This window comes from Melanaphis sacchari, unplaced genomic scaffold (assembly GCF_002803265.2).
Source record: "Melanaphis sacchari strain LSU unplaced genomic scaffold, SCAv2.0 Contig2_pilon_pilon, whole genome shotgun sequence".
Lineage (NCBI taxonomy): Eukaryota > Metazoa > Arthropoda > Insecta > Hemiptera > Aphididae > Melanaphis > Melanaphis sacchari.
In genome coordinates this window covers 129,269-147,559 of record NW_020271173.1, presented here as the reverse complement: position 1 = coordinate 147,559, position 18,291 = coordinate 129,269, and the positions used below count along the sequence as shown (strand labels likewise).

General features: G+C 25.5%; 1 protein-coding gene across 1 annotated transcript in view; it reads left to right on the top strand.

The window, feature by feature from the left end:
- Window positions 1-212: 212 nt before the first annotated feature.
- LOC112596036 (G protein-activated inward rectifier potassium channel 3-like) overlaps window positions 213-18,291 on the top strand; it is a gene marked incomplete at its 5' end in the record, with an annotated part of 29,502 nt that continues 11,423 nt past the window's right edge. Inside the window, 2 exon segments of the mRNA XM_025341481.1 lie at window positions 213-287; window positions 10,386-10,427. Of these exon segments, the coding sequence (XP_025197266.1) occupies window positions 213-287; window positions 10,386-10,427 (117 nt within the window).

Genomic DNA, 18,291 nt, shown 5'->3' with positions numbered 1-18,291 from the left:
ATGTTTTAGAAATCGGATATTGTAAATTATTGTCATCAGGTATTATAAAGAATATGTTTAGAGAGATATTGATATTAATATATATTATTATTATGAAGATGATTATTATTGTAATGAGATTATACAACAGATTAATCATTGAATTTAACTTGAATGTTTGTAATAGATTTAATTTATTTTAAGAGGAAATTGTTACATTAATACGAATTAAAATTCGGCACCCTGCACAGGCACATACCCTTGCTGTCCAGGCTGTCGCTGAACAAGTCCGACAAGGCGCATTGCAGGTTAGTAGGTAACTACTACGTATCCAGCGTGTTCCCGTTGCACTCGTCTCCCACCCAACGTCCTAAGTCTGTTGCGAAACTTACTGTTATCTTTTTTTCCCTGTCGGTTTTCGTTCGAATTTACGATGTTGCATACTACTCCGACTGTTATTTTACACTCTATCGGTTACACAAACCATGATGTAATCATTGTGCAGATACACTCGCGTTGTGTTTAGTGAGGGGTCTGTTGGTTGGGATTCAAAACCGAATGATTTTGTCGGTGTATCATACTCTGGGGTTCCTTTACCGGTTTCAAACCCTCTCTTCATATTACACATCTTCTTATAACCTTAATAAGTGGTTTTTTTTTTTTTTTACATTTTGCTGGACCGTGGTGAGAGTGGAATCACAATCGTGCTGTTTTCTGGAAACAGGATTACAGTTATTATTATTTTTGGGATTCATATATTTTACGTTTGTAATTTACTGTATAAAATCAAAACTGATAAAAAAAAAAAAAAATACGTAAATTTGACCATAAACATAAATCTCAATATTGTAAGGTATAAAAATGTTTATTGGACTACTACGGTAAGATGATTATATAACGTCAAATAATTTTTTTATAAATCACATTTCAATTCTAAAACGAGATAATGTTTCTAGTTACTTAAATCTAAAAAAAATTGATAACTCGTTACGATAAATCATCATGTAGCGATATGTATTATTTATATTATATTTGTCTTTATATGTATTACTCATTTTATCTTATGTAATATTAATGAAATATCGTTAATAAGTACATAAAAATATTTAGTAATCGGAAAAATTAATATATTTATTGTATCTTCGAATCATTGTATAATAGTATATAAAACAAGGTTTTGGTTTTAAAGCTGGCGCACAGCTATTAAATAATTTCGGTGATATATTTTAGCATTAACGTTTAAAATAATTAACAATACATTTGTTTTGTAAATATTTAAGCAATTTTTTTTTTTTTTTTGCCAAATTGCAAATTTGTGATGATAGGTATATACAATAATGTATGGTGATTGATTTCCGTCAAGTGAATTGTGATTTGATAGTTAAATCATGCAGATTGTAAAACCGGAAACTTATATAACCGTCACTATGGTGTGTGATGTAATTTACTAAAACACGATGACAGTAATAGTGCTGCATTACAATGAATCTAACGCTCTCCCCTTTTTTTATTATAAAATTACACCTATACTATTATAGTTTAATATAAGATATTTCATTGATTCTCAACCAGAGAAGTGTTGCACTTTTGTAAGCCAACAATAATATGTGCTTTAATAACAAAAATATCGGTGCAAAGGTTGACTATAGTTATATTTAAAATAAAATACATTTTCAACAGTTAAGTACAGTCTATATGTTACAATATATAGTACAGACCATGTTAGAAACCTTATATAAAACTGTCTTATATTATAACTAATAATATTTTTCAGCCATTCATAATTTAGAATTGTTTATCTAAAATTTTTACGCCATTATACAGTTCTTGATTTTTATTGTACCTCATCCTATGTTACAAAATTAAAATATAGATTTTCTGAAAAAAAATTCAGGTATTAATAATACAGAGGGTTTCATTAGGATCATTTTTTTTCAAACCTGCACTGCGGGGGCCATACTAATCGTTTCTGCTTCGTTCCAATTTCAATACACTATCTTTACTAATGAAGCAAGTACGTTTATTTGATTTGAATTAACTTTTTATTGAATTTAAAAGAATCATCTTCCGTGATCCACAATAATAATAATTGACTTTTAGACAACCTAGGGTATAACAACGTTATATCTGTAAGATGAATATTACGAATTCCGTTGTGACGTTGATTTATTGTGTATTGTTTTTTTTTTTTTATTATGATTGTTTATTAGTAGTAAACTCATTAAATTTTAAATTCGTTTTTCAGACAACGTACCATTTATAATGTATAAGCTTGTAGTAAAGATTTCATTGTTTTCTTTTTATATGTACCTATTTTTTATCTTTTTTTTTTTTTGAAAACATGTCCAAAAAATACATTTTAGTGACATTAATAATGTGTAAAATATATGAATTTTACACAACGTATTCTTGATTTTTCAGGTCATTGACACGTGTAAGTTCCTATGCGCGTTTTTCAGTTAAAAACATAAAAAAACAAAAATTGATACATCAAATATTAATTATTGTATACATTTAATACGTAATAATTGGTACATATGATATAAATTATGTTAAGTGATTATTTTAAAGCAAGATACTCATTATCCTATAAATTTTTGGAATAAATAATTTTGTGTAATTATGTACATATTTTTATTTTTTACTTAGTTATGGTGATTTTTACTTTTTTTTATTATATGTCACGTTATTAAACCATATTTTTAATTTCATATTATTATGGAATAAAAAGGGAAATAAATAATCACAATGATACAAAATAATAACTTTTATTTTATTATTTTCAAAAATAAAATGTTAAGCACTTCAAATTTTATAAAACATAAGTTTTTTTTTTAACATAAATACAAGAATTCTATTTTCAATTAGCACTTTTTCATGTTGCTAGGTATGTAATAAAATAATAACTTCTCCAATTATATTATATGCCAAACTACCTATTATATTTATTATTCATATTATATTGAACAACAATTAAAAATTCTCGACCCAAACAATGATGTACTAACTATATTACGTAACTGCATAATATAATTTATATAATTTTTATTACTATTCCTTGTCATATCACATTCAAGTTATAATTCTCCACCACAATTTTTATCCATCATCTTTAATTTTAGTACTTACTAAATTTTAGTAAACTTAAATCTCTTGATTTTTTATTATAAATCACATTATTAAAATAAGTATAAAATTACGATGATATAATACAATAGAGGCAGTAGTCGTAAATAGGCTCATGCAGGCAACGCGGCTACACTGAAATTTAAGTTTACAAAGCTTTAAATTGGATCAAAAAAAGCTAAAAAAATATTAATTTCTACATTTTTTTATGAGCTATCATAGTTTTTGTATACGAGTTGAGTTTTTATATTTATACTATATATTTTAAGTAATAAAGACTTGGGGTGTCTATTGACATGCTTCTTCAAAATAGTATGGCTAGTGCTAGATTAACTATTTTAAATGCTAAACGCGCATGATTTAATCACAAATAATGTTTCTATGTAAAAATATATCTAAACATATACTGAAAAACATCTTTAGTAAAAGATGAAAACCATGACACACGTAAAATACATGGTACTAAACTGAATGTTTATACCAAACGTGTATAGTGTATAAAAGTTAACAAGGGTCATTAAAATTTTTTAATGAGTGAGCTACATTCAAAATTTTAAGTCTTCGATTATAGATATCTTTTTATTTAGATTTTAGAAGTATTTTCATATTTTTCATTTAGTCAAAATAAAATAGGTCAGGTCTGTGCGCAGAATTTTTTTATGTAGGTTTTATGAAAATAATTAGTATTATATTTTTATTAATTTTTTAAGTACATAAAAAGTATGTATATATTGATTATAGTATTTCTTTAATACTTTATAATTCAGGAGTTTTTCAGAAATAAACTTCCTTTTAATTCGATAAGACCAATAATAGTTAATGACCTAGATTTTAAAAAAGTAATGGAGAAGGAGTTGAACCCCTCAAATTCCCCTTTGCGTACTCGTTTGGAATAGATATATGTACATTTTTAAAGTTAATTTATTACAGGAATTACAGTGTTATAGAATGTATAATAATAAATTGAACAATTTGATCAGACTTTATTTAAAAGAAAAAGGAAAAATTATATAAATTAATAAATGTAATAGTTGGCATCGAGATCGAGTTTCTACAAGTTTTAAAAATTCTGACTAATAAATGTAAATAGTCATTCTTAAACTTGAATCCAAATTATTGTTATTCATTCTCAACCGATATTTGTTCTTTAAATATTTCATACTTAAAAATGTTGACTCACATAACCAAGTTAAACCAAAATATGAAGTTATACGAAGAGTAATGTTTTTTTTTGATTTGGGTATTTTTGAGTATTGAATCGTTTTGTTATGTTAATATTTCCAGTTTTAAAATCATTTTATCTAGATTAAAAATATTTTCAATTTAATTTACATAAGTCTCAGCATATCCAGAAAATGGGTTTAAAAATTATAAATTTTTAACTATAATAAGTATTAATTATTTAGATTGTTCACACTAACTTTATAAATGGGTAATTTAAAAAAAATATGACTGCAAATAATTTTAAATTATAAAATGAAAAAAAAATCGGCTGATTAGCTAATTTTACTATTTATATTTAGAATTAAATTATTTGAATAAATGAAAAAAACATGAGTTTTCAAAATCGGAAAGAGATTAAGTCACAAAATCGATTATTGCGCATAGTCTAAACATTGCACATAGGTAATGTTTTAGCTACCTATTCATTACTTGTAAGCATGTTTTCAAATCGATAAGTTCTATTTATTTTACATGAAAAAAATTGTAAAAAGGTTATCTGAAATTTGAATTTTGACTATTTTATTATATACAACACTAGTTGAACATTTTAACTAAAAACATTATAAAAGCATACAATTTTTTAAATGTATTGGTCTATAATTTCAGTTGTCTAATATTCTAATAAACGTATACTGCACAATGACATTTTCAGATTGACATTTATCTAAAAAGACATATAAACTCATACATTTCATAATACGCAATAGAGCGATAAAATACACAATTTTTCAATCTATAAAATAACATATTTTAAACATTTAGAATAATTTATATGTAGTTATTTATAATAGTGATGGACAGATACAATTCAATATATTATTACAATGTTATATGTTATTGTAGACTTTGCTCTTGCCGATTGCGCTTTGTGGTTAATAAAAAATAATCAACCATATTGACTACCTATTGTACTGGTGGTCAATATTTATATTACCTATTTCTTATATTTTATCTTAGTTACAAAAAAATAGAATTTTTATCACCACTGTCTATATTTGCGTAATGCTTGATAACCCGTTTATTGAAAATATTTAAGTATAGGTTTAATATATACCACTTGCTCACGTACATGAATTCAATATGATAATATATTTATTCGTATAATACATATAATGTGATGATAATTATATATTTACCCGTTTACGATTTCTAATTTTGTTCTCTTGTCTACAACCATAGGATATTTCACGGTTTCGGTTTTGTTTTCAAATGTATCAGTTTGTTTTTTATTTACATTTTTTAACGTCTGTTATAGTTGTTTTCTCGCTCTGTTAGTTTTAACTGCAAATTGCAGAGTTATAATAAAATTACCATATGTCATATTATTACGCATATATTCCTCATCCGACGAGCGTATTATATTAATTAGTAATTTGTGTCAAAACAATTTCCCCGCGTAATGGACACTCAAACGCATAGCTTCGCACCTAATTTTCTCTTATTGTATCGATTAATAGGTAATAACTAATAAGCAAATGAGTCAAGTGCTGAAATAAATATTATATAAGTTACCTATCTGTATTAAGTAATAACGTCATCTATAAGATCAAAATTTTAATAAAAATATTATGTATAATAAATATTTATTGTAGAATTGATTAACATAGGGTTCAGTGAATTGGTATATGGTAATTTGATACCTCTCAGTCTGAATCTATCAATTAAGTATGATAAATTAAAATTTACTGTAACGAAAAAAAATTCAGTTCGATGATCTACTAATGTGTAAAATTCCTCTGTTTTAGTTTTATCAGTTGCAAAAATACAATAACTATAATAACTGTGTTACAAAAATATAAAATAATTGATAACGTATTATATGTATATAAATTACAATGTCAGATATCCATTACACATGGCAAAAAAAAAAAAAATGTTTAGTACATTTTGAAAATGTGTGATGCATTCTATAACCATTACATATTAAGCACGTGACAAAGGCTTTCATAAAAGTTTTTATCGATGCTGGAAATTATGGTTTTAAGTACTTATAAATGTTTATATTATGACTTTGCTGTTTTATATTAAATAAATTTATTGTTTTTAATACTATGAATTTTTTTTTTAAACTAATATAATAATTGTAATAATAAAATAAAAAAATAACCATAATTACTTATTAATCCGTCTTCCTTAAAATTCTTTTTGCAAATATTTTCCCTAATATTTGGTTGGACTACAGCCAACAATACTGATGATTCACTATCGTCGATTAAAGGATAACATCCTTTACGCAGATTTGCAAGTACGTGTGATCAGCAATAATTTTATATTTTATACGTGCTACAACTTAAGATTACAACGTATTTAAAGTACTTGTAGGCATATATGTTTGTATCTTTTTATGTACTTACTCTCTTAACAACAATGGCTATTAACGAGTTATCGAATTAAGAGTTCGATTACTATTTATTTTCTTACCTCGATTGGTAACTGTATACAACTATACCTATAGATATATTTTTGCATAATGTTATACAAACGCATGGAACGTTAACTTGAAAAGTTAATTCCAAACATGAAAATAATTAACTATAGAAAATATTAATTTTACTATACTTAATATGGTTAAAAAATTGTTTCTATGTTTAAATTTAAGGTAATATAATTTTATAAGGTTTATAAGCAAATTATTTTCGGTTTTACCAACTATTGAAAATTATGATAAAAAAACATCGTTTTATACTCGTAATACTGAGCATATTAATATTATATTATTAAATCATTTAATATATCGTGTGTATTTTCGTTAATAGTGAATCGTCGACATATTATGAGTTATAGCATTTTATATCTTGTGAGCCCTAGCAACCTGCTTTTTAATTGACTTAAACTCCGGGACATAAAAAAATATTTTTACTCATATTTTCACTAACAAGTCAAGTCATGGTTATATTTTTATAATATTTATGAATATATTCAGGATATACCTATGCCCATTATTATAGCAATCTGTGTAAAATAAAATGCACATGGAAAATAAGATGTTCTTTTCCAAAGGTTTTCATTAAAATAAATTCACTATTTTTATTTAATAAGTGATAATAACTATACTGTATACACATATAATATAATATACCAATGATTTCCAGCTCATGGACCACAGGCAATATAGTAATGAGCCACAAACGCTGGTCGAGAATCTAAGCTGAGAGCCAGTAAATTTTAATTTATGCTGATTAGTACCAATATTGAAATTCTTATATTATATTGTAAATGTCTATATTTCTAGTTAGATTAGCTAAATGACTAGGTTTCGCTTTCGATAAGTGCTCAGCAAGACTATCCATTGCCAAATTGTCGCCAAAATCGCATTAAGACACTTGATAGCCTTTTCGACAACCTATCTATGTAAAAGAGCCTTTAAAACTTAATTTGATTTCAAAAATAAATTAAATATTGATAGTGATTTGATGCTAAAACTATTCAGTGTTAATGAAATTATAATTTATGGTAAACGGTTATACTTCTTGCTAATTAATATGTTGATATGTCTAATGTGTATATATTATATTGAAGACCAGAGTAATGGTGATAGGTTTGCCGCCAAAGTCACACAACAACGCGCAAGGTACATAAAAAAAAAAAAAAAAAATAATATTTATTTATACGATCAATCACGAGTTTATTTTAATATTTTACATACCTACGTCGTGTTACGATTTGCGTGTCACTTCCAAGCATTGCCATCGCAGCTGCAGTCAGATTGTAAATATAGGTACGCATACAGAGTAATTTTCCAGAAGTGCTCACCCCCACATTTTATTCTCTAACTATACATGTATTTATATCTATAGGAACTTAAAAAAAAATTGAAAGCCATAATATTTTAAATTACTTCATAATAAGAATTTATGCTTTTATATTACTTAAAGATTATACGCCTTGTGACAAAAAAAAATGTTCTTTACTTTATTTGAAAATATTTTGAATACATTTTATGAAATTTTTTTTTTTTTTTGTAATTTTCTAAATCAAAATTAATCGAATAGTTCCTGAGTTATTAACCTTTAGGTAGCAAGAATAGTAGTTCATAATATTCAGTTTTAGAAGATAATATAGGTGCTTGTTTTAATAATTTATAAAATAGATATAATATATTATTTAGTTTTGTACGTATATTTATACTTGGGCAATATTTATAAATAATAAAATACTAATAAATTAATATCAATAAATTTTTGAATCATAATAGTTTCCACAGTCCTATAATACTTGAAAAATGGTCATTAGTATACTAAAAAAAAAAAAAATTAGAGTTTGACTAAATCAATAATATGTATATAAATGATAAAATGGGGTTCATCGTGCTCGGCGAATCACTCTGTATATACACACAGTTAAACACTATCATTATTATGAATATGTATTTAAATAATCCGACCTAAAAAAACGAGAGTATCTAAGGAATCTCTATACCTTTCTATGTAAGAATAAATTAGTTTATAATTATTATAAAAGAGGCGTTTGTTACATGTTATGCAACTTAAAACTATGTACAAAATATTATACTTAATAATAACATATATTATACAGGTATTTAATGATGTATTCCTTGTGAGTTGCAGTAATGTGCAATTACGAATATTTCTTCTTCAGTTTTTTTTTTTTTTTTATCATCCAACGAGATAATCAAACAGGATACGTACAATTATTACAATATACGTCCAGTGTTTTAACCACGCATTTACGACGAACGTCAAACATAATATAATACTGCAACGAGTAGGTTAGGTATATATAAATGTAATATTATAATGTATAGGTATTACTTATTTATATCACTTATAAATATTATTATTTGTTTATAGTAGTCTTTGTATGCATATTTCACAATTTTTGAGTATTTTCTTGAATTTTAGACTTTTGGTTTTATAAATATGTTATATATACAAATTTAATTTAGTTAAAAAAAACCTACTTGTTGGGCAAAATACTTTATCAGGCAAAATCTGTAGTCAGTTGAGCTTTCTTTTTAATCATTATCCATTCACTGTACCTACTTGTGCGATAATCATAATAGATCACAGCGGTATTTGCGCCAAAAATAAAATTATTCAATTGAATACGATACAAAATAATAATTTGTAATCATTCAAATTTTTCGTTTTTCTAACAACAACTTGATTGCAAGTTTTGGTTCTAGCACGCACATTTATATGATTAAGAATAGGTGTGTGAGTAAAAATATATTTTAAATTCAATACAGTTATTTTAAAAATGCGTTTTTATTATCAACTTATTATTATTATTATTATTTTAGTTGCATTTTTTTACTTATAATATTGTTTTTCATTTAAAATAATTATCTATTATCTCGAGTAAAAGAAAATTTTTTTCTACATACGTTGAATATTATCACTGAATTGTTTGACTATACAGCCTATAATAGCCACTAGGCATAGTAGGTATATTTATATTTAATGAAAGGTCCTTGGTCTTGTTTGAAGAAACTTATTAGAGATAACCAAGACCATATTTACAAATGTTTATACAAAGAAATATTGTTAATTCAGTATCAGTTCTTCCGTCGATTTCACCACATATGTGTTCTATTATTAATTTATACATACCTACTACAGTTAATTACGATTAATTAGTGTTTAGTTCCCATAAACGACTGATGTTGAAAAAAATGGTAAATTAAATTTTTTAAAACATGGATGAGACTAAGTAAGTTTAAAAAATTTTTTTTTTATTTTTTTTTTTTCATTGTTATATTTTATAGACACACGAATTCGAAAAAAAATTTAATATTTTTGTGAGTAAATAATTAAATTGTCTGTCAATTTTATATTCTCAGCTATCATATGATTATTTAGATCATTATGTAACTTAAAACTTCATGCCTGCGCTAATTTATGGTGTTCCGTGAACTTGTCATAAAATAATTCTTTCAAATACTTACGAGTATATTAACTATTAAAATAGACAATAATAAATATATTTAAAAATTGTACTTGATTTTTAAGTGGTCGCAATACAAAAATTAGAGGAATTATTATCATCAAAACCATATAGATGTTTGTTTAAAAGTCATTATTTTCTGGTTTCAGAAATGTGGATCACGTCAAGTGTAATGGACAATCTCAACCAATGTGAGTCCGCTTTCAATTGTTTTGCGTATTTTGTCTTTGTCTCATGCTTGAAAATGATAAATTATGTATGTACGACTGGCTTATTATCTTGTTGCCTATAAATATATCTTATTTTTACTTTCCTACTATTGAAGTTACAAAATGTGCAAGCTCATTTGTAATTGCTACATATTTTTTTTTAAAGTATGAACATTTGTTCATACATAAATTACACTTTTAATGAAAATTTTTAATTCATTATAGATAGGTTGTAAATATTATTATAGGTTTGCCATGTTTAAGGTTATGCTGAATTAACTTAAATTTAAAATTAAACTGTAATTTTTGTTTTTTAAGCAAATGATAATTTAATAATTAATATTACAAAAAACGTAAGGAATCAAAAATATGAATGATTTGTTGTATAAGATACTATTATTAATACCAATATTGATTAATTTTAATACTATTTGTGTAAGCCATTTGATAAAATACAAAACATACCTATCACTTTTTATAGATTAACTAGATAACTGATTTGGGTCGTGACATTTATTTGAGTTGTAACTTCTTATTAACCAATATTCGTATTCACTTTTCAAATATTGTCACTTTTTCTCTGTTATTTATATTTTATTATTCATCAATAATTTGCTTATAAGTTGATGTTTTGTACAGTTTATTAATACTAATTTTCCGTATTATTTTTTATTCTATTTAATTTTGTATTTTTATATTATATTAGTGCATATTATACATTATTCATCATGTATAAATTGGAATATGTTTAGTTGGTAATATAATATAATTATATAAAAATTAAATTCGATTTTTGAATTCAATTTTGAAACCATTAATTATGCAATTATCTATTTTTTTTTATATTATACTTACAATTTAATGATGTTTATCTAAAGATTTAGCTAGATGTATTTCTTGAACTTAGTGTATGTTTTAAATGTAAGCCTCATAAGTTTTTAAATGCACTAAACTTCTTAATAGATTTTAATCTTTGAAAAATTATACATTTAATAAATGTTGACAATTTATATTGAAATTGAGTAATAGAAAAATATATAACATAACTTTTTTTGTATCAAATTTTTGTTATTATTTCGATGAAAGATGGTATGGATTATAATATCATGTTTATAGAATTTATTAATATATCCAATATAATAAAAATTAATATTTATTTATCATTTATAATTTACTGTCACACATTTTTTTCTGATAATCAAATTTCCTGCTTAAACAATTTACCATAAAATGTGGTTTAAAAATAGGTACATTTGTTAAACGATAGAATTTAATTTTTATATTAAGTATTATAAAAATTGTATGAGTATTACGAAATGTCAATAAAACTGTTCATGAAATTTATTAATGATCTTTCTCTTAAATTCAAATTCATAACGTATAGGGTATTAATATTAAAACGCAGGTGTGCATGATAAAAATGTGTTAACCTTGGCATTGACGTTAAATTGAACAAAGTTTAAAGAGAAGAAGAAAATGCAAAATTATATAATTATTCATTACCCTTTTTTATTGGATTTTAATTATGTTGTATTTATATTCATAAATCATAATTATTTCTTAGTAGGTAATGCAAAATTATTTATCGTTTCAAATATTACAATAATAAAAAGAAATGTACAATTAATGTAGTCATCAGTTGATAAATGCGAGGTTTTTTATAAGATTAATGCGATAAGTTTGTAATCCTTAATATTTATGATAATAAATAATATATTTTAAAACGCGACTATAAAATATAAAATTAAATACCTACAACTATTATATTTTTATAGCTTTAACAAAGCGCATAATAACTTATAATAAATATAGATGAGTATATTTATACAATTGTACAATTTAAAAGTGTATGTTGAAAGTAAGTATAGCAATTAGCAATAGACAAATCTGAAAAGTAAAGTTATGACTCATTGAACAGGATAGATTATTTATTATTTTAAGTATCTATATTTGTAGGAAATTTGATTAATAGGTAGGTATGCGTATAAATATAATACCTAATTTATAAATGCTATTTGTAATGCGAAGAGTTTTTATCAGAAAATATTATAAAACATGCATAGTAGAATAAATTAAAAAACCATTTTTGTACATGATGGATATACGAATTTCCATTTCAAATTGATTCATTAAATTCTGATTTTAATCATTATGTTCACTGCAATATATAGGTTCATTAAACATAATCATTTACAATCTGCATTTGACAATTAGTTTAACTATGTTACTTAATACAATAATGCAAATATAATAATAAGTACAATAATAGTAGATAGGTATTTAAAAGTCTAAATTAATAGGGATATTATCAAATAATACCTACATACTACACAGTTCTGTTCGCGAGATCAATGAGATTTGTTATTATTTAAACAACTTACAACGATTAAAAAATAATATAGGTATTACATTGTTGTAATGTTCTACACACACAATATAATCTAGAGAAATGTGACTAAAGACTTACATTATTTTTTCTATAATTACAGAATAAAAAGCTGTCAAAGTTTATACTAAAATATTTATTATTTTGGTTAAATTTGCAGCAAATATGATAATGAATTAATATGGATTAGATATTATATTTATATATAAAATATAAATATATACTTATATAGTAAAATCCTTATACTGTTGGTTAATTATTAGTGTCAAAAGATCTAATTTTTATGTCCAAATATTAATATATATTTATTTAAGTAATAATATATTCATGACAGCGATAACCTAATAATTCATTCAATAGAATTATTGAGGCGAGGTAAAGCTAATAACCTATAAGATCATTTAGAAAAAAATCTACTTATAGTTCGATTTTACGTTTATGAATTAATGCATGTCCTCGATTAATACTCTAAAGTCTGAATATAATACACAGATTAAGGATGATGGTTATGTATAAAGTATAGACGTATATAGGTCCCGGAAATTTTCGGTATATCAAAGTATTTTCGGTAGGTTACTATAGTAATTATTGTAATTTTTTTACTAACAATACTGAGTACATCCTTATATTAGTATGTATAGGATTGCTGCAGTTAGGGCGCAGGAGTTTTGTCAAAATATGCGACGAACCTCGTCGTCTCATTGTAGACTCGAGAAACTGTTTCAAGGTCAGCGTTATCAATATGCTCATTATACCTTAGTTTATTATAGTTAGTATGTTATCATTATATATAGTACTACGCGATCAAATTTTGCGTAACGAAACCGATAGGCGCTCATTACGCATTATCGAACTCTCACAGCAATATCTCGCAGCCGATTTTGATTGGCATATTGTGTATTATGCGTTTGTGGTCGGTAAATTATACTTAAACAACGCGAATATAAGGTTTCGAGTGTGAAATAAATAAAATGAAGGCTCGCGAGAAACACCGGTCATCAATAAATGGAGGAGTGGAAGACATCAGACCACGTGCCGTGTGGTGACGTAGGCATTTCTGTTCATAAATACAATGTCGGATGAAAAGCGACTGCGTTTTTGTATTAAATCTTTTTGTACAAATGTACAATGGTATTAATCTGAAGACGGGAGTTCGGTAATTTTACCGATATATTTTTACCCGATACCTTATAAAAAATGTAATGATCTCTTGTTTAAAATTTTTGATAATATTAATATTATTAAGTAAAAATATTATACATTGTAATAATAGGTGTCTAGAAAAAAAATACACGCAAGCTTAACGTAAAATTTATTGAACATTTTATTACTGCAATACTCCCATCAATAGTATTATATTATGAAATGGTATATATTTAAAATATGGAATTTATTTAATATTCGTTATTTTTCGTAGATAGGTATTATAGGTATGTATATTTTTTTCAGTTTTCGAGGTTCCGCGGCGACCGTGCTACGGCCAAACAGCCGCGGGACAGACGCTTGATCCGACCTCAACTACAGTAGACGGGCACCGCGGACGTTTCCCGATTACGTTTCAAGCCCGAAATATATATTTTTATTTGCGTCTCACGCGTGTATACTATAATATATATTAGAGTATATATATTCATACGGAGTGGTCTATTTAACTGACAGTCACTAACTCTTTCAGTGACTGAAATAATAATTTTAAGCATTTATAAAACGGAAACAGCAATAGAATACGTATAGCTTACTTACCTAAATTTCTAAAAATATTAATGTTTAAACGTTGAATAGCTTTTCTTTTCTTTTCTTTTTTGTTCATTCATTGTAGCATTTTAAATTTCAAATAAATGAACCACAACTTTAACTAAGTACCAACCACTTAATGCTTAAAATTTTGTTCGTTTAAGTTACCTAAATTTACATATACAAATATTTTAGTTAATATATTAGTAATTATAAAAAAAAAAAAAAACAGTTTATTAATAATATTATTGAAAAAATAATTAAAAATCTATAGTAAGAAATAATAGATTTTTTTGTCAGATTGCATAGTTTTAATTTATTTAATACTTCGAACTCGAATAATATAACAACGTATTTTACAAATTTACAATGCACCCAAATAACTTTAACACACCGTCAAATTTATGAAGTTATTAAATTAATAGATTGATGATCAGTTCTCAATAGTTTTATCATGAATTAAAGTTTTATAGGGTTACTGTTTTTCAGTAATTTATCTATTGTTAATCACAAAATGTGATAAGTAATAAGAACTTGGGAATTCGTAAGGAGAAATTGTTTGGAATTTAATGATCAAGTGTGCCTTGGGAGTTTTTTATTCTGTGCTAGTAAAGTTCCAAATTGAATATGGATAGATGCAGGTTAGGTTCTCATATTAGAAAAGTTTAGTTAAAGAAGTTGATCATATTCAGTGAAGTTTTTTATTTTTCTATTTCTATTTTTTTACGATGAAATTCAAGTGAGTTAAGTGAGAGTTTAGAATAATATGTTATTACTTATTTTTGTTATTATTTGCTTTGAAAAAAAAAAATACTACCGAATTTAAATTGAAAAATCAAAAATTAAAAAGAAAATCTATTGAAATATTATGGACTTATAACCTTTTAAATGGTTAAGTCAATTGCTCTGGAACCTTGGGGTTGATACCAATTAATATTCCAAAGTTTCCCTTCGTTCTTCTAACTTGTCTGTACATCGTTACATCATTGTAGATATTACTTTTAGACTTGAATCATCACTTAATATAATTATATATCGTTAATATATTGTAACAAGCTAGCAGTTTTGATTTTTTTTAATGACACTGAAATCAAGTTGAGGTCAAAAATTTTCTATTAGTGTTATAATTTGTATAATACTTTTGTAATGTTTTATACTAATATGTTTTAATTCGTTTTTTTAATCTACATTTTTTACTGGGCTATTTGCCTTTTGTGCATTATTTTTGGAAATAAATAAGCGCAATCACAAAAATCGACTCTACACTGTAGCTCAAAATGGATCACTCCGTACTACATTACTATATTGTATACTACTCATAGATACATAAATATATAGGCATAACATATTACGTGCATGTGTACAGTATAGGTCTACAGTACTATACATAAGCACACGCTGTGGGTGAGAATGGAAGCATGTGTGGTTATAATGGTGAAGTGCGGCGAAGGGGTGTTTTGTCGGCCTGGGTAAGAGGAGAAGTCTCGCAGAGTCCTCTGGCCATCGTCCAGGATATGCACGACATTGCGTGCGTCACAGGCTGTCTCGTTTGTCCCGTTTCCGAAAGCCAAGAGTCTCGAAATTATTACAATTTGGCAACCGGCGCGCAGTGCTATAATATAACGAAGTGGCTGCAGTTAGCACGCGCATAGTACAGTGGGCCTATATCGGATTGTAGGTTAATCATAAATCGAGTGTTGAGCGTGAACTAGGTCGACCCCTCTTTGATGTGTGCTTTGTGTATGATTATTATTATTATTATTATTATTATTATTATTAATATTTAAGTCGGTACGAGACAAAATAAATAAAAAAAAAAAAATTTTAAAACGCCAGCTGACGTTTATGCGAATATGCAATAGGTATGTGTGTATATTATTATTATTACGATGTGTGCAGAACGTCCCGAGAAATATGCGCGTGCATTGCATATATTATTATGCACTCGCAATTCGCGTACATCGTATTTTATAAATTGTTATTATAATTATTACGCAACGATGATGTACGAATAGTTATAGAAATGAACGCGCGTTATCGAACTCATTTGGTATACAAAAAAAAAGAAGTTTGTATTTTGCTTCAAAATAAATAGATGTGGAATTTGTACCACAATAGGTAGCCGAAAATAGTGTTTTTTGTAAAGTAAATGTATACCTAGCTGCGTGTATTCGATTATTTTGTCGGTACCTTTTTGAAGTCGAAACTAGATGAATTCGAATGACATTATAATTTTTTAGGATGTTCAATCTTTCAAAATCACGTTATTATATGGTACCTACTAAATTAATTGAGTTTTGACAAAAATAATGCATTTATTATAATATATTAGATATAAATTATTAAAATATATGTTTTTCATTATTATATTATTATTATTATTAGTGAATGATACCGTGATTACAAATTACAACGACTAATTATTAGAATACGAAAAAACAGACGAGGAACTGTGAATTCGGCTTTATCGTGCTTAGATACATATTATCTAGAAGTGCACAGCTGAGTATTCACTTTAAACTTAAATATAAGTTCTGTTCCAATAACTATTTGGGAGAAGCAGAAGTATAATATATATTTTTTAAACGATCACTTTTAACAAATATTATTTGGTCCCGTTCAAGATAAGTGTTCGAAAAGACTACCCAGCCGTTACGAAAATTGTACTGAAATACTGGATGTGCTTTACAACAACTATTGTTTATGTGATGTGATCGAGCCTTTTCAACTTAGTTTAAAATAAATTCAATGTCGAGTCTAAAACTATTCAGTTTTAATCTTGATATTGACTCTCTCGTTAGAGACAAGGAATATCAAAATCGCATTTTTTAACTTAGACCACTTATTTAATATTTTTTTTTTTTTACAAAAGTATTGGTTCAAACAACTATAAATATACAATAATTTTCAAATTTTCGATGTTTACCTTCTATCAAATATAAGTTTAACCCTAATGTCATAAATGAGCCAAAGAATATAAAAATATGTTACAATATTTTTTACATTGTAATAATAAATATTTGACTACAGGTTAAAAATATGTTATATTTTTTATTATTCTCTACTCATTAACATATTAAAAGAACACGACAATTACGTCTGATTAACTACAGAAAAAACTTTTGAATTACCTACACATGATATAACATTTTAATAAATTAACTGGTTAAGTAAAATCACATATACAATAATATAATGTAAAAAATGTACATGATATTTTACAGAAAATGTGACTACGAAAAATTTTGAATTCATGAAATTCAAATTTATGTAGGTACTGTATTTTAATATTTTAAATATTTTCAACATTTAATTTTTTCAATAAAAATGTATGATATATAATAAAATTGCTTGTAAAATTATTTTTGTTAAAAGTTTATTATTTTTTTTTTTAAATTTCCGTTCAATTACTCCATTATACAGTTTGTAATAGGCGATCTTACTAAAGTTTAACATATCTTCGACGTCGTAAGAAATACCTTCGACATCATAATTAAATTAAGTTTGTCCTTTCACTTCATTTATTTTTTTTTCAAAAATAATTTTTTCTTGCTGTTATAATTTATTATTTATAACCTACAAGTTGTAACTATAACGTTAATTATAAAATAACACTACAATATTATTATATTGTATCTAATTTCAAAAATTTTAAATCTCATCAACTCGAGTATAATTATTTAGTTCAAAGAATTCTCTTATGATTTACTGGGAATACCGGATGAG